This window comes from Protopterus annectens, chromosome 9.part0 (assembly GCF_019279795.1).
Source record: "Protopterus annectens isolate FY-2018-M chromosome 9.part0, PAN1.0, whole genome shotgun sequence".
Lineage (NCBI taxonomy): Eukaryota > Metazoa > Chordata > Ceratodontiformes > Protopteridae > Protopterus > Protopterus annectens.
Genome location: NC_056743.1, coordinates 1,749,812,315 through 1,749,831,379, shown reverse-complemented (window position 1 = coordinate 1,749,831,379; position 19,065 = coordinate 1,749,812,315). Strand labels below are relative to the sequence as shown.

At 39.1% G+C, this 19,065-nt stretch overlaps 1 protein-coding gene across 1 annotated transcript in view; it reads left to right on the top strand.

Annotated features, from left to right (window-relative positions):
• Positions 1-19,065, top strand: part of KANK2 (KN motif and ankyrin repeat domains 2) — a 1,503,136-nt gene that overhangs the window by 1,312,468 nt on the left and 171,603 nt on the right. Inside the window, exon 5 of the mRNA XM_044082338.1 lies at positions 13,169-14,974. Coding sequence (XP_043938273.1) covers positions 13,169-14,974 — 1,806 coding nt within the window. The remainder of the gene's footprint in view (positions 1-13,168; positions 14,975-19,065) is intronic.

The window sequence follows — 19,065 nt, the reverse complement described above, 5'->3', positions numbered from 1 at the left end:
TGATAAAGTAATGTCCAGCTAATAAATGTGTGTCCAGCTAATAAAAGTGATAAAGTAATGTCCAGCTAATAAATGTGATACAGTAGTGTCCAGCTAATAAATGTGATAAAGTAATGTCCAGCTAATAAATGTGTGTCCAGCTAATAAAAGTGATAAAGTAATGTCCAGCTAATAAATGTGATACAGTAGTGTCCAGCTAATAAATGTGATAAAGTAATGTCCAGCTAATAAATGTGTGTCCAGCTAATAAAAGTGATACAGTAATATCCAGCTAATAAATGTGATACAGTAGTGTCCAGCTAATAAATATGATACAGTAGTGTCCAGCTAATAAATGTGATAAAGTAATGTCCAGCTAATAAATGTGTGTCCAGCTAATAAAAGTGATACAGTAATGTCCAGCTAATAAATGTGATACAGTAGTGTCCAGCTAATAAATGTGCTAAAGTAATGTCCAGCTAATAAACGTGATAGTGTCCAGCTAATAAACTTGATAAAGTAATGTCCAGCTAATAAATGTGATGGTGTCTTTCTAATAAATGTGATAAGTAGAGTTCAGCTAATAAACGTGTGCATAACAGTGTGCCCTGGTGGAAACTGCTTTTGCTAGAAACTGAAGAGCAGTGAAGATAGTTGAATGTAGGCATTGGCAATGGTTGTAACTGACAAGAGGTATTTCATTTTGGTAGAAGCAGGTCTCATGCAGAAGCTGTTTTTTTTGTTTAATGGCAACCACAAGCAACCTATTGTACGCTTGACTTGATTCTTTATCACAATCTCAAATCTCATGATTTTTTTTTTCTTAAATATTGAAAAAAACATTTGCAAAATAATTTGAACCCTTAATTTGCAGTGGTGCAAATTCACATATCCGTTCACAGTGCATAATTTCATACCGTTTTAGTTGTTATAATTAGGTCTGAGGTTACTGCAGCTTGGGAAAAGGGAATCTGCAGTGTTCTTACTCAAAAAAGGTGACAGCTACACAAGCCTCAATCACAGCATGTATAAATACTACTGCATGATTTATATTCCTGATATGGACGAGAAGGGAAATACACAGTGTGGCTTCCCTTTTCATATTAATAGGAATTAGCATCCAGCATTGCAAATAATAGAGAAGTGGTGTGTCTTTAAGATAATGGAGTTAAGATCAAGCTGAATGGTAAAGACTGGTATCTGGCTCTATTACAACTAAAAGTTTTGCAAAACTCTTTATACATTGCTGTTATTATGTGAATAGAGAATATCGGTTCATCATTATTATTGTCTAGTAACGATGTAATCTATTCTTTTAGGCTTTCTTGTAAAATCTTAGGAGAAGAAATGCAATAACACAGAACCACAAATCAATTTTTTTTGGTGGGTGAAAACATAGTGGCGGTTGGCTTCCAATCCACGACCATGCATTTTGGATTGTAATTTTTTTGTTTATTGTTTTTACTGGAATTGATCTCCTTTCATTTCCTTTTCAGTTTGTGTGGGCCTTCATTTATCGCCATGAGGTTTGGTTCCATTTGTTTCCTTATCTAGAAGGGAAAGGGAATCAGTGATTCTTTCATTTTAGTTTGCCTCAGCATTCACTGGTGCCGGTTTGTCACCATTCAATCTGCAGCTGACATTCATATCTGACTGCTATGATCCAGTGTTGCATCCCAACCTGATTTGTATCAGAATTTTTACTCTGTGGATTTTCATATATTTTCATTTGTTTTTCTGAAGGATTTTTTTAATGGCGACATTATGACTAATTCTTTCTCATTAGCTTTTCTCTGTAGCACTGGATCATCAAGCTTGCTTTCACTGTTGGCTGTCTGTTTTGTACATCTGTTTGGCACATGCTAAAACCCCAATAATATGCTGAATTTTGTCAAGAACTGATGGAATGTTGCCCCTGCCCCTGCTCCTCTTTTTCCGTCTGTCTTCACGTCTTAGTGAATCGCTTGGCACAAAGCCTCCATCTTTCATCTTTTATTAAGTAACGTTCATTTCTGATATCCTTTAGGCTGTGCTTATTTCAGATAATTATACTTTTCCTAGTTTATATTACTCTGCCTGTGCCCAAGGGCATTATAGATTCATAGGTAGCTACTAGGCTATTGGCCCTAGGACCTATATAAGCCTAGCCAAAGGTGCCCTGGCTTTCGCCACCCAAGAAAATTATTTTCCTGTGCCACTGTCGAGCAGAACCACAGAAGTGATCCCCGGGGTGAATTTTCTATCTCCCATCCAATCATCAAGATTTTTCTTGAAGAGCGCTAAAGAGGAGCTTTGTTTGATATAGATAGGTAGTTTGTTCCATAGTATGGGAAGTCTCTGGGACAGGGATCTATCCCTCCAGCATGTTCTGTTTATTGTGGTGACAAGGTTTAGGTCCCTAGACCCTGTAGCTCATAGGGATTGGGATTTCTTTAAGTGGAGCATGTCTAAAAGCTCTGGGTTTGACATAGCTTTGTGTGTTAGGCAGAGATCGCCTCTGAGTAGGCGATATGCAATGGAGTAAAGCTGCAGGTTTTTGAGACGGTCTGCATAGGGCATCTGTTTGAGGCCGGTAATCCTCTTTGTGAGGTATTTCTGTGGCCTTTCCAGTTGTTGTAGATGTCTTGTGAGGTACATACCAAAAGGGGCATTGTACTCTATAATGGTTCTAATGAGTGATGAGTAGAGGGGAACAATGACCTCTTTTTTCCTGGATGAGAAACCTTTTGTGATGAGGTGTGCCACGTAGAAGGATTTCCTGACTACTGTGGTGATGTGATTATTAAAAGAGAGGCTACTGTCCACCTGTGTCCCAAGGTCTCTTATCACACTTTCAGTGTTAAGTAGACTACCACCTATGTGGTAGTTCATGGGTACTGAGTTTTTACCAAAAGGGATGACAATGCACTTTTTGGCATTGAGCTTGAGGCCATGGCTTTGACACCAGGCATCTGTCTCAGCGAGGCCCTTTTGTAGGATGTCCACATCTTTTGGAGTTTCGATTATGGCTCCTAGTTTGCAGTTGATTATGGCTCCTAGTTTGCAGTTGATTATGGCTCCTAGTTTGCAGTCATCTGTGAACTTCATTAGCCAAAGACCTTCTGTGTTGGCCTGTTCTTCAGAGAAATAGATACCAAACAGGAGAGGACCCAGGACTAAACCCTGTGGTACTCCACCTGTCACTGGTCTGAAGTTGGATTTGGGGTCTGCTACTTTCACAGTGTGGGTTCTGTCAGTGAGCCATTTGGCAACCCATCTTGTGACATAGGGATTTATACCTAGTTTAGTGAATTTATCTATAATTCCAGAGTGGGGGATGGTGTCAAAAGCCTTGGTGAGATCTAGATAGGCTGTGTGAACCACATTACCCTCTTTGGTGCTTTGGTGACTGCTTCAATGAAGTCTATCAGGTTTAGGAGACATGATCTTCCTTTTACAAACCCAAACTGGGTGGGGTCCTGAGTTTGGAGATTACCAATGTCATTGTTTATAAGTTCCATGATGATACGTTCCATAGCCTTGCAGACCAGGCTCGTTAGGCTAATAGGGCGGTAGTTTCTGGGGTCTGTGGTGGCTCCCCCTTTGTGGAGTGGGATAACTGTCGCTTTGCGCCATTCAGTGGGCACATAGCCTGAGGTGAGGCTATGATTGCACATGGTACTTAGGTGGGGTGCCAGTTCATTCTGTAGTTCATGTAGAACACAGCCTGAGATGTCGTCAGGTCCCATGGATGTTGTGTTCTTGGCTTTGGATAGTGTGTTTCTTACCTGTGCAGCTGTGATTACAGGAACTTTTCATTCTTCTGGTATAGAGATGGGCCCTTTAGGGGATGACAGGGGGGTAACGTTAGCACTGAACCTATCTGCCAGGATGTTGGCAATATCAGTTGGTTCTGTATATTTAGTGCCATTGTGCTGTAACTCAGAGCAGATCTGAGTGTTGCCATTGAGATTCTTGACATAGCTGTAGAATGCTTTGTGGTTGTCTTTAGAGTCAGTGGTGATTTTGTTTTCATAACTAGCTTTGGAGGATTTTATGAGGAATCTCAGCTTCTTACTGAGGTTGACCAGGGAGTTTCTCCAATCGTGGGATTTTACTATTTTGTGCAACAGTTTCTTTCTTCTGTTGTAGAGTTTGTTTATGGCAGGGGACCACCAGATCGGCTTCCTTTTTTTGGAGGATAGCATCTTGGTTCTGTTAGGGATTACGCGATCCGTGCACTCATGTAAGTGCTTATAAAGTGCATTTGTGTAGGATTCAGCAGTCATACCTCTATTGTCCATCAGCATGGGTGTCGTGAAGTTTGCCACTTCTGTCTTAAGAAGCGTGAAGTTGGCTTTGGAGAAATTTTTTACTGTGGATTCCCTAATGGGAGTAGGGGAGGGATGTGGATGTCTAGGGTGATTAGCTTGTGGTCGGATCTGACCAACGAGGAATTGACCTCTGGTGTGGAGCACCGGTAGCCCATGTTGGTAATAACCAGGTCTAGGATATTGCTGCCCCTGATGGGGGTGTGGATAAGTTGATCCATGGCATTGGAATTTATGAATTCCAGAAAACGTTGAGCACAAGAGTTGGTACGTGAGTAGTTTTCCCAGTTAATGGTAGGGTAGTTGAAATCGCCCATTATTAGGGTGTTAGGTTGTACCCTAATATTTTCCAGTGTATTAAGAAATGAGGAGTGGGAATCCTGGGGCATGGTGAGGGATCTGTAGTTAGCTACAATTTGGATTGCGGTCTTGCCCAGAGTTAGTTGCACTTGGATAATCTTGGATGCATTATGCTGAGCAACTAGCCTGGAGGTGTGGATATCCTTAATGAATATGGACACGCCTCCGCCTTTAGTGCTTCGGTCCAGGTTAAGTGGCCAAAAGGTGTGGTATGAATTATAGCCCGGTAATGCAGGGGTACTCTCTGGAGCCTTGAACCAGGTGTCTGTCACTGCACAGATGTCGATGTTCTCCATTTTAAGGAGTGCCTCGAGTGAGTGCATTTTGAGGTTTAGACTTCAAGCATTGAGTAGCAGTACCCTCAGATTCTTCTTGCCTGTACCTGTTAGGGGGGGTGAATTTGTCATTTGAACCTTGCCTAAAAAAGGCACTATAGGGGTGGCTAGAGCCTTAGCTAGTATCCGGAATCCCAGGGGCGACAGGTGCAGGCCATCTCTGGCAAAGCATCGTGGTTTGTCGATCATGTCATCTCAGGCAGACAGATACTGGATCCCCTTAGAATGACACCAGAAGCTTAGCCAATTGTTGAAGTCAATCATTTTGTCCTTGTACTGTGGTATCATTCTGGGTGATGGCAGGATGCTAGTCAGGGCTAGGGTCATACCTGCCTGGGCTACAAGATCGGACAGCTCCTCCCCTCCATGTCCCTTTTCATATAGTCCAAGTAGGTACGTCTCAGGTCATTCACACCAACATGGACAATGACAGAGTCATATTTGTACTTGTTGTGGAGTGACCTGAGTGCATGCGTTATGTGGCAGATCCTGGCACCCGACAGGCAGCCGACAGTAACTTTCTCCTTGTTTAGCCTGTTGAGTGGAACATCAGTGTGCCTGACTATAGAGTCACCTATGACTAGAGTGTTGGGTACGTTGTTATGCCTTATGGGCTGTGGTTGAGTGGCACACTGAGTTTGTGGGCTATGTGTCATTTGGGTTATGTTGGGGGGTGGAGGTTGCTTGTGTTTCTGCTTTGGGGCACAGACTCCAAACCGTTAGGTGAGAAAATAGAATCATCCATCCGTAGATCGAATGCTCTCATAAACTGATATAATGAATGCCTTATATGCGTTGGTAATTTATTCCAACTTTTTGCAAGTGAAACTGAAATATACTACTCCTGTTTGAATGTCTGATCCTATCAAGCTGAAACAGAAGGTTGTTGTTGTTATACAAATGTGTAGTGTGTCAGTAAAAATGAAAATTTAATAACATTCTTAATTCCTTCCAACACAGGCCTCTGGTTTAGCATTAGGCTATGGAAAACAATCCCAAAACTTCAAATGCCTCCAAGTAGGTGAACTCTTTACAAGAAGGGATTAGTATGGAGGGTCTAGCCCCTTTGTACTCTTTCAAGGGATGATCGATTTCCCTTCATATAAAGACAAATAAAGAATTATATAACAATGTACGCTGCAAGAAAGTTCATTCAACAGTACGAAGAAGCAAAAAGGGTAGTCAAAAGAACAACAAGAGCAGACAAGCGGGCACACATGGGTAACCTGCCAGCCACGCAGAGGAGGCAGCTAGTGGAGGAGTACAGAGGATGGTCTTCAAGATAGCAAGGACAGGCTGTGGTAAATTTCATGCAACATACAACACCCCTGCCAATGACAAGCAAGATAGACCACTCACAGCAGAGAGAGAGAGAGCAGGAAGCATGCTGGGTCAAGCATTTCAAAGTCTTGAACAGAGCAGCACCAACAAGTGAATCAGACATCCAAGAAACAGACACAGACTTGGATGTGAATACCTCTCCACCACAGAAAGAAAAAATTATCACTGCCCTCCAATCTATCGAGAATGGAAAAGCTCCTGGCCAAGATAACCTAAATGCATAAATGTTCAAGGTGGACCCAGAAACATCAGCCAAGATTTTCCAAATATTGTTTAAATTGTTTGGGAGAGAAGGAAAGTACAACATAAGTGAAACAAAGCCATTATTGTCAAGATTCCAAAGAAGGGAGCATTAACCAACTGTAATGACTGGAGATGAGTTATCCGTCAATCCTAAGCAAAATCCTGGCAAAAACCATTATACTGTGCATCTCTGAAACCATGGACAAGCATTTGAAAAAAAAAAAAAAAAAAAGCAGGCTGAGTTCTGGAAGGGTAGAGGATAATTTGCTTAGATCTTTCCACTATACAACATCATAGAGCAATGCACAGAATGGCAGAGACAGCTTTGCAAATTGTGAGCTTTCAAAAAAAAAAAAAAACATGCTGCCCAACATGTCAGGTATTACAGTTACATATGACTGATATCAGTCATATAAAGTCATTATCCTGATACGAGCAAAAGCAATTCATGTGTGAGAGTGCGTGTCTGCGTGTGAACTGCCATCTTCCTGTTAATATAGTAAAACAATTATTTATTTATTTATTTATTTCACATTTGTTAACCAGGTTAGTCCAACTGAGTTTGCAAACAAACCCATTTTCAGTGGAGACCCAAGGGGAAAAGCCCCAGCAAACATAAATAAAGATAAAGTGACAATACACAAATATTAAATAGCAATCACAATACAAAATAATTGTAAAAATGAAAAGGTTATTAAGTCTTTCTATTGAATTGATAGTAAGCAACCCATTTTCAATGGAGATCCAATGGGATAGAGCCCCAGTAAACATGAGCAAAGATAAACATACAGGGCAAAAACTATTAAAAATAATAGTGCAAATATGAAATTATAAAGAGAAAAACAAAATGAACAGTAAGGGTTGCACTGATAGCAGTGGTCTAAATTTACTACATATGAGAGTAAAAACAAAAAGATAATCGTTGTTCAAAAGAAGGACAATGTACAGACATTGATAGGAAGTGGGGAGATAGTGTGGAGAATGGGAGGGGGGAGAGAAAGGAGGGGGCTATAGTAGAAGAGCTGAGGGTTTGGGAGGTTAGTTTAAGTAGAAGTTACTAACAGAGAAAGAAAGTTAGAAGATGCAACAGGTTATACAGCAGAACAGACTAAGACTTTTTAAAACAGGGAAAGGAAAGGTTGGATCTAATATGGAGAGGGAGTTTGTTCCAATTTAGTGAGACAGAGTGTTTGTAAAGTAGTTTGCCAATATTCCTTTTGGATTTATAGACTGATAGAAGATGCTGTTCAGCACTCCGGAGAGGCCAGGTGGGAGAGTAGAGACTAACATGGGAGGCGAGAGCAGGGCAGACAGAGGGGTTAAGTATGGAAAAGGTAGTGTGGAGCTGCGATTGTAGGAGAAGGTGTGGACATTCCAGCTACTGAAGTTTGTTTAGTGAGAGGCAGTGATGAGAAGAGAGTGGTTGGTTTAGAATAAATCTGGCAATTTTGTTGTATGTTTGTTCCAGTTTCTGCATTGAGGTAGTTTGGATACTGGTAAGGATAGGGGAAGCATATAGAAGACTAGGCAATAGAAATACCACTGCAAGATTGTGTTTAGTGGCAGTAGTGAGGAATCTTTTGTTCCTTTAAAGTAGTCCAAGTTTTTGGCAGGTTTTCTTGATGGCCTGTTGTATGTGCAAGTCAAATTTTAGTCAGTTATCAATTATTACCCCAAAGAGTTTGGTGTGTGAGGCAGGGGAGATAGTGGTGCCATCTAGGGTGGAAACAGAAAAGTTGGATTTAAGGTGGGGGAGTGCGTGAGGTAGGAAGAGAAGAAGTTGTTTTTTTTCAGGTTAAGGATTAGTTGATTATTTCTGAGCCATTTTTCAACAGAGATAAAGGAATTCTGTGTTAGTGTGTAGTTCAGAGATAGTATTGGAGACAGATAAGACAATAGAGTCATCTGCATATTGTATTACAGATGAGAGACTGCAGGATGAATGCAGGTTGTTGGTAAAAATGTTGAAAAGGAGCGGTCCAAGTATGGAGCCTCGGGGTACTCCTGTTTAAACTGCAAGGAAGGGTGAGAAAGCCTGCTGCCATCTAATAGCTTTTCTGCCAGTAAGGTAGGACTGCAACCAGCCAAGAGTAGAATAAGAGAGGTTTATGTCTGAGAGTTTAAGAAGGATGGGATGAGAGACAGTGTTGAAGGCTTTAGAGAGATCAAGGAATAGATAGGAAATGAGGAGGTTGTTGTCCCTAGCTTCTGCAACCTTTTGAGTAAAGGAGAGTAAGGCAGTCAATGTACTGTGTTTAGGGAGGAAACCATGTTGTGAGGGGTGAGGAGATTTTCGTGAATGAGACAGGACAGTAGTTGAGTATGTATACATTTTGTTACCAATAAACAGCAAAAGAAAGTCCGCTAGCTAAGTACCATAAAGGGTATCCTCTTATGTTGTTCAAGCCACAACGCCAATACTTTGGATCTCCAAAAGGACAAATGAAATGTTCAGTAAATAGTAACGACCATTTAATAAAACACCAAAACAAACGTACAACACATACAAAGGATTGAGCGCGCTTTCATCTATTCCTTCTAGACTTCATCAGAATCCATCAATGCCAGTGTAAAAATGCTCTTAAATACTTGATCACCTGATTAATAAATTAATTAACAAATCAATTAAGTATATTGTCTTGTCAAAGAAAGTATTATAGCTCAAAACAGTTCATATAAACCAATACTAAAAACACCTATACTATTTTTACTCAAAGTAAAATAATAAAATAATAAACTAATATGTAATATGTATAATATAATATAATATAATATATCAACTCCAAATATATATATAAAAATTATATAATGTATATATATATATGTGTAGAAAACATTTCATGAAGTAGAAAAAACATATATATCAAATACCTGGAAAAGGAAACCACATAATATTGCACTGTAATGGTCCTTATATAATATGACTATATACATATGAATGAATAAATAGTGTATAATTAGGTCAATTTAGGGTTATTGGATAATAATTTCAAAGCTGGTCTTATGGAAATGTGATCATTCATCCCATGGGATCCACAGGCATCCAGCCTGAGTTGCCATATCATCTCTCTGTATTCGAGGAGGGACTCCCAATCACCCCCTCTTTCACTTCTCTTAACCTCCTCAAGAACTCAGAATTTGATATTGGTCTTATTACATACCTCAGTGTGCCTAAAGAGGGCATTGTTATCGTTCTTTTTATTAACCCTTATATTAATAAAAAGAACGATAACAATGCCCTCTTTAGGCACACTGAGGTATGTAATAAGACCAATATCAAATTCTGGGTTCTTGAGGAGGTTAAGAGAAGTGAAAGAGGGGGTGATTGGGAGTCCCTCCTCGAATACAGAGAGATGATATGGCAACTCAGGCTGGATGCCTGTGGATCCCATGGGATGAATGATCACATTTCCATAAGACCAGCTTTGAAATTATTATCCAATAACCCTAAATTGACCTAATTATACACTATTTATTCATTCATATGTATATAGTCATATTATATAAGGACCATTACAGTGCAATATTATGTGGTTTCCTTTTCCAGGTATTTGATATATATGTTTTTCTACTTCATGAAATGTTTTCTACACATATATATATATACATTATATAATTTTTATATATATTTGGAGTTGATATATTATATTATATTATATTATACATATTACATATTAGTTTATTATTTTATTATTTTACTTTGAGTAAAAATAGTATAGGTGTTTTAGTATTGGTTTATATGAACTGTTTTGAGCTATAATACTTTCTTTGACAAGACAATATACTTAATTGATTTGTTAATTAATTTATTAATCAGGTGATCAAGTATTTAAGAGCATTTTTACACTGGCATTGATGGATTCTGATGAAGTCTAGAAGGAATAGATGAAAGCGCGCTCAATCCTTTGTATGTGTTGTACGTTTGTTTTGGTGTTTTATTAAATGGTCGTTACTATTTACTGAACATTTCATTTGTCCTTTTGGAGATCCAAAGTATTGGCGTTGTGGCTTGAACAACATAAGAGGATACCCTTTATGGTACTTAGCTAGCGGACTTTCTTTTGCTGTTTATTGGTAACGAAGTGGAGGAGTGGAGTTTGGTGAATTTTGTATGTATACATTTTGAATAATTGTTTGATTTGTACTGAGGTATCATTTGATTTGTACTGAGGTATCATTACAGCTCACAGTTGGTTTAAAGAGACACTTACAGGCTTTTCAGTGGTATGTGTGTGTTGTATGTATGTTTGCATGGAAAGGGACTGCAGGGGTCCACTTCGCTTACTTCTAGAAATAACTAAATGCAGAAGTTAGCATTGCTGCCTCGTATGTCAGTTAGTTCTGTGGTCCTCTCCTCGGCTGGGTAAACTAATATTTTACTATACCCAACTCCCTTGAGTAGTATCTGTGAATACCAGTTATTCTACTTTCTGGAGGTTCTTATTTAGCACAAGTACAAGCATATAACGTAGAATCCCTGACGGTGCCGTTATGATTTTCAAAACATTCACTATCGGTTACCATTATCACAAAGCTAAACATGAAGCTTCTATTAGTTCTCCTTGTAAGCAGGGGCTTATGACCCCTCTTAACTCACCTCCCCTTTTGAGCCATCTCAGGGGTTTTTTTTGGGGGGGTTAAAGGCGAGGAAATTACATAGCTGACAAATGCAATTTATAGGAATATACAGATCAGCAACATTGCTTTTTGTGACAGCTTGCCCTCTTGAAAAGGAAGCAAGGTAGTTATTCATGGCTGCTATTAAAAACTAAGAAACCTGAACATTTTTCTTGTAAGTTCTGTGTAGTACATTTGATACCATTGTCTATGTTACAAGAAGTTGGAACCAGACAGCACTTTACACAGCAACTCCTTGGCTCCTCAAGCATTCAGCAAATTCACCTTTCTTTGACTAAGAAACCAAACGTAGTAGTTTTCAAATGTTCATTTCTTTGTAGGTGTGACAATGCAGAAATACGTGCTTCTGTGTTAGTGAACGTCTTAAGTTCTGACTCAGCACAGGGGGAGTAGCTGTAGTAAAACATCTCCAGGACACCTTCTCTGGACAGTCTACATGTCCTGCCTCCATTCACTTGGATTTTCACCTGTGATCCAGTTTCTTCTCACATCCCAATGCCATGCAGCTAGGCAAACTGACATTCCCTTAAATTACCTGTGGGTCTTTGCAGTGTAGACTCATTCATGACTAGTTCTCTGCCTTATGCCATTGAGTTGCAAGATGGGTTCCAGTTCATCGCAGTTCTGAAAAGGACAAAATAAGTACCAGTCATTACATGAACGAATGAATGAATAAATAACTAAATTAATAAATGTATCTCCTGCTTGTGTATGTGTAAATGAAGATTGCAGAGTGTGTGTATGTGATGCTATATATCCGCACAAGGGGAAAGATGTCTAAATAATTGTACTGTTTGCACAATTGCTAGTGCTCTTACTTTTGCACCCTTCTCACATGAACACATATATGTGTACAATGGCATAAGCAGCCATTAAATGTATTTAGTTAATAAGGTATCAAATTTTAAGATGGCTTTTTAATTTACTTTCCTATTTGAATGGTGTGCATCTGTCATGCAGACAGAGAGAGAGAGAATATTACATTTTTTGCACACTTTGTCACTGGATTTGATTCTGCTATTGGAGTGAAAAGAACACATTTTTAGATTTTTTTTTTTTATTTTGTGATTTATGTGTACCTGGTATATAAATGCACAGACACACATTTGCAGTAGCATATGTGCGCTCTCTGTCTGTCTCTTTCTCTCTCTCACACACACACACACACACACACACACACACACACACACACACACACACACACACACACATATACACTAATAAATATCTGTTTTTTTTCTTCTAATATTAATAGTGAGATGATTCTAGATATCACGGATTGATCCAGAAGGATCCTAAGACAGTTAGGTAGGCAAATGGTTAACAAGTTGCTATGGAATCATTTCTGTGAACAAATCAAAGTACCAAAAAAGTGAAGGCACCAAAATGTTTGGGTTGGAACCGTATTTGTATTGTATGACTTGACACAATACTAAAACAAAAAAAAGCTGATTACATAAAATAGAAGGTATGATGGTGGCTTTGTCCATTTCCCTTTAATTATATATTATCCATTTTAGGTCATGCAGTGCTCAAGGCAAGTACAGCTCAGTGAAACAGTGCACAACTTGTGTTTCCGATCAAAATAGTTTTGCTGAAGCTCAAAATCTTCTCAATAGCTTCTCTGTCACTAACAGACTAGTATGGAATTGAAGGTCAGTTTGCATAAAACAGTAGCGATGTGAATGCCATACTTCACTGAAATGAGTATCTCAAACTGCCTTGGTGAAAATAAAATTAAAAAATAATACCACTGTGTGTGTGTGTGTGTGTGTGTGTGTGTGTGTGTGTGTGTGTGTGTATACACACACACACACACACACACACACACACACACACACACACACACACACACACGTCTTTGTGTGTGGCTAGAAGTATTTCTCCTTTTCTGCATGCTTTATATTTACTTGTAATTAACAGTATTACTTACCATCTCTATGCTCTTCTTCTTCCTTTTAGGAAAGTCCAACCCAATGTCTAGCTCCGTTTTTCAAAGCAAGGATCAAGACCTGCCATACTCTGTAGAGACTCCATATGGGTATCGCTTGGACCTTGACTTTTTAAAATACGTGGATGATATTGAAAAGGGAAACACACTCAAGAAGGTTCACGTTCATCGCAGGCCAAGATATAGCTCTCTCCCAAGGGGGTATGGATACACCGGGTCTTGGTGGACTTCAACAGAATCTCTCTGCTCCAATGCAAGTGTGGAAAGCAGGCAGTCTTCATATTCATACTGTGGGAGAAGTTTCTACCCACAGTATCCAATGGAAAACAAGCCACCTCTGTTTCCAGGAGGGTTCAATGCTAGAGTCGAAAAAACTCTGCTAGATGCCAAAAAGAAATTAGAAGAGGATAATTTTGATTCAGTAGATGGACAGAGACCCAGGATTGGGAGCTTAGGTAGCTTGCAAGGGAGTATATCAGGTTCTGCAAGCTCACTGGTAGGGGCTGGATTGAATCAGTCCTTTTCCAAAAGTGCTCCAAGTATCTCTCAATCTGGTGGGTGCAGTCAGTTTACTCCTATGAATTCTGGCCTTTCGACTCCTGTATCCCCATCACCAGCTCACTTGCAGTATGTTCGGGAGCAGATGGCAGTTGCTTTGAAAAGGCTTAAGCAGCTGGAAGAACAAGTAAAGATGATTCCTGTCCTTCAAGTTAAGATTTCAGTCCTTCAAGAAGAAAAGCGTCAACTTAGTGTTCAGCTGAAGAGCCAGAAGTTTCTAGGGCATATGTCTGGGTTTGGAAAATCTAGATCCAGGGGAGAACTTTATATTGACATTCCAGAAGAAGAAACGGACCAAAATAATGATGTATTCTCACCTTGTAGTCCACGTCAAGATTCAGGATGTGAGACAGAAGAGTCCACACTGTCAAAACGTGTTAGTCAAACACCCAAGAAGGAAACAAGATCAGTAAGTGTTGGTACAGATGAAAGTGCGAAGGAATGTGAAAGCGAAGTAAATAAAACCAGTGCAGCATTAAAAACTGTAGTAGAATGTAAAAGTGTAGGGGTATTAGTAAAAGAACATGACTTGGGGCTACCTTCAACAGTAACCCAAGATGAAAAAGAACAGCAGTGTCGTACTATTGAGTCCCTCTGTTCTAAGATTTCAGTCCTGGAGATGCAGCTGAAGAAAGCACTGCAGGAGCTTCAACTTGCTCAGCAAAAGCTGGAGGAGCAAAAACCCAAGCAGACATCTGAGAAGGGTCAAGAGGTTAAGCCTACAACCGCAGATGCTATTAGTATGACAACTGTGGGATGGAAAGAATTACAAGGTGAGCACAACAAGGAGGTTTCAGATGTTGGTCTTCAGACAGTTCGACCATCTGAACAAGTAGTTCAGCGGACAGTGGGAGTCCAAGCTTATACATCATTACAGCCTACTGGTGATGTTGAGCAGGATTCAAAGCAACCTGTCACACAGGACCAGTTAAAAATTAGTCACAGAGTGAAGGAATTAGAATATCGTGAAGCAGGGAGTTCTGGCAGCAAAGATATTTCTCTCAGTGTACATACGCAGCTGCCCAGTGAACATGGAAAAGTAGAAGTCAGCCCGCCACAAGTCACAGTTTATGAAACTCTGGTTGCAAGTGCAAGCACAGTACCATACACTATTTACAAGAGTAGTGAGTCACTTGAGAGAGCTTTTCCTGTCCAGTCAAACCCATCAACTGGTAATCAGCATATTGTGAAAAAGATAAGCATTAAAACAGATACATGGGGAGAGGAAGTGAAAGACAGTAAAACGCTGCCTGTACAAGGTATATTTTTCTTATCACATAGTATTATAAAGTAATATTTGTTGTCTGTAAATTCACAGAATGAAGGCCAGGATATATCACTATAAAAACATTACAATGATGTAGAATGACTTTTGCATTATTAAAGGGAAGTAGCTTTAAAGGCAGTTCACACACAGTTGCTGGTAATATATCTCTCAGTGTATGGACCAGGCTGTTTATTCCTTATAAGAAGCAGCCCTGTTCATGTGAAATTAATAAACAGCATTATATTATACAGTGCAGAGCAGTCAAGGCATTATAGACTTGTGCACTATTTGTGATTAATGAAGGTGTTTAGTTATAGAAATGCAGAACGATACTCACTTGTTGGCCTCACCATAACCTTGTGAAGAGAAATCAGGGTCAGAGATGAAGTGACGATAATGCCACAAAGGATAAAATGTCATCAATTTGGCATCTTTTTTTGTATTTGGAAGAAAATCTTTAGTCTTAGCTTCCATTCTTAAAACCTCCGTAGTTATGCAGGTGATATACATATTTTTATTGCTGAATGTTACCAAATAATGCATTTCTTAGCTCTGAAATATAAATAATGCCTTGTGCACTACTTAGCATGTGAACTAAAAAGATTGTGGAGTGTGACAGACACTAAGGGTGACACAATAATTCAACCTGCCATATTGATACACCAGTAAAGATGCAAAATAGTAAATGTCCCATTGCTAAAACGTAGATCTGCACTAGTAGACACCCTACTATAATTTTTAAAGAGCAAAATTTTAAAATCATTTTTGTTTTTGTAGGGGAGGGCTAGTTCTCTGGACCCCACTCTTATGTGGGGGTGAACCTAGCTTCTAAATATACAACCTCTGAAGTCGGAGGAAGAGTAAACAAGTTTAGAAGTCACAATTTTGGTCCTTAAGATTTCAAAAGACACACCATCTTAATGATTTCAGGTTGCTTATCTGTTTATCTCCAAGCTTAACCATTTTTCTACCACATAGCTAGTTGCATAGCAAAAACAATGTTCTTGTTTTTAAAGCCATTTATAACCCTGAAGTTCCTGACTGAGGAAAAGGATCTGAAGCCTCTGCCAGTTATAGACAGACTGTATAAGTTGACAGCTCTCTGTCAAAGGTGGCTGATACGTGGTCAGAAAATGCTGCTAAATTTTGGCTTTTCTCTTTGCAAATGTGAACTGTTCCTTCTCCAACAGTATTTGTTCCTGTCTTTCTTTTTTAATTAAGAAGTTAACATTTTTCCCATAAATTTACTTAGGATTCAACATATGCTTACTAGTTTGGCAGTAGCTGTCTGATTCCATGCATCTGATATGCCAATACTGTTTTTTCTAAATTCTAGTAGCAGTGGTTCTGTGTTGTGTGTGTGTGTGTGTGTGTGTGTGTGTGTGTGTGTGTGTGTGTGTGTGTGTGTACACGTGCGTGCATGTGTCTGCATGCAAAAGTGTGTGTGCCTTAATTTTGCAAAGGAATAAACTGGACTCATGCAAATGAATGCAATGTAGTTTTGCAAGAGTCTCCATAATCTCTTTTTGTTAAATTAAGGGAGCAAATTATTTACCATTTTCTCTAAATTCAGAATAGATTTATTAATATTAAAATAAGAAAAAGAATCACTGGAAAATATTTCAAACGTCTCTTTTTTAATTAGCCTTTTTCTTCTCATAGACTGCAGATGTTAAGCCTCTCCTCACTAGTAATTAGCACTTTTGTTCCTCCATCTTGTCTGTGGCTGCCATAGAGGAGCCAAGAGTTGGCTGACTGTGGCCACTATCTGTTGGGTAGAATATTGCTGACCTCATCCCACTCCTCTTTGCTACAACAGACATCTGTTGAAGCAGGGGCTTGCAGTGCTACTGTAGACTTGTACCATTATGCTCGCTGTATATATTCTTGTAGCACAGGACTGCAGGGCACCCTCATATTAACATCTACCATCCTGCCCACTGTATATATTCTTGTAACGTGGGACTGCAGGGTACCCTTACACTAACATCTACCATCCTGCTCGCTGTATATATTCTTGTAGCACAGGACTGCAGGGCACCCTCACACTAACATCTACCATCCTGTTCACTGTATATATTCTTGTAGCACAGGACTGCAGGGCACCCTCACATTAACATCTACCATCCTGCCCACTGTATATATTCTTGTAAGGTGGGACTGCAGGGTACCCTTACACTAACATCTACCATCCTGCTCGCTGTATATATTCTTGTAGCACAAGACTGCAGGGCACCCTCACACTAACATCTACCATCCTACTCGCTGTATATATTCTTGTAGCACAGGACTGCAGGTCACCCTCAAACTGTCTGCTGCCAGTCTGCAGGCACTAGTCATTCTGAGACAGAGCCGAATCTGCCTCATGCTTACTGAAAGCCATTTAGGAGAACAAGACGTTTAAAAAGTAAACACAGGAGCTTCATAGCTGTTTCCCTAAAAATATGGAAAAATGTAAAGAAACGAAAGTGGAAACATGGCCAAACAGCCACTTAAGTCCATTTAGAGAGTTATTACAGTTACAAAACAAATGTAACACATATCACAGCAAGAACATGACAACTTTCTTATGACAACAGTACCATGAAATGCAGACTTTACTTCCAAGTCTTTTAGATAACATTTCAGAATAAAAAGCTGTTGCCTGTTTGTAAATCAGTTTAGAGTAAAGTACACCATTATTAACTTATATTACAGTTTTCCCCAAGTCTGTAAAACAAAGCACTTTACTTTCCAACACACCCTGGAAAAGTCACCACTGCTACAAAAGAGAAAAACAAATAAATAAAACAATACATGAAAAAACATAGTAACCACAAGAGGTGTGGGGAAAAATAATATACTTTATGCATGCTTCATCAATAGAATAAATGCATTCAGGAATTGGATGGAGGGGCTGCATATCTAATTTGGAGTGGGTATCCAGAAGAATATATATAAAAAAAAATAACGGAAAGATAAATGAACTGGGGGCACATGTAAATTCGCACTGCACCATTGCGAGATTAAAAATACTTTTACCATGGCTTGTAGTACTGGGATTTGCAGCTCAAGAAATGGGAAGCCTGTAAAAATGTAGAGTTTAAGCTGCGTTTTTGTCCCTTTTAAGTACAGGGCTCAAAATAGAAGGAAAAAGAAAAACCAATTATGGAGCAGAAAATGTGGGCATTAACCTTTAGATATCCTTTAAGACGCTAACAAGCTGTAATAATAGTGAACCTTGTGTCCATATTTAGTGGAGTCTGATTTTGTGGCTTGCTTGTATTATTAAATACCTATGTATCTTCGAATATTTTTCAACTGTTGCACTGAAATATTTTTATTTTTATAAGGGTAATTTACATAACTCACCCAGTGCCTTTGCACAGCATACTAAAAAGATCTTTTCCATGAATACCTCTCTAAAATTAAAACATACTAGGGAGAGCACTGAGTCTCACTTTTTGCTCAAATTATCATATTATTGTGGTGAATGGCTGCCAATGCAAGTTGCTGAAAGATGTGCACTGGCAAGGTGGCACTACGCAATTTATTGTGCTCCTATTGCAAGCTGGTACTAAGTACACCTTTTTTTTTTCAGTTGGTCTGCCTTTTTGGAAGAGGTCCAGTATATCTGTTCTCATCTGCAGCCATTTATGTGTGCCTGTTTTTAGCTGGATAAACTGAGTCATTGAGTGATTACATCGGTTATGTTAAAATATTACTGGAATGACATGATTCAAACCCAACAGGCCTTGCTCTGTTAGCGTATACACAAACAATAAAATGTTTATTCTGCTCATGATTTCAAGAACTGTGCTTAAGCTATAATCCTTGTATGGTTAAAATATGGCTTTTGTAATGCAACTGCAAACCTACAGCCGTATATGTACAACTGCCATGCCTATAAAGTCACAATATATGACTATGAAAACATAAGACAATTGCCTGATGAAATGCATCCGAAGCATTGGCGAGTTTATAGCATTCCTCTTCCATGCCTTTGCAGTCCACAAGCTTGTATTTAGCTATGTATTACATATCTATTTGTCATAAAGTCTGCGCATTTGATGTTCATATATAAATAGGTTTGATCAATAAGTT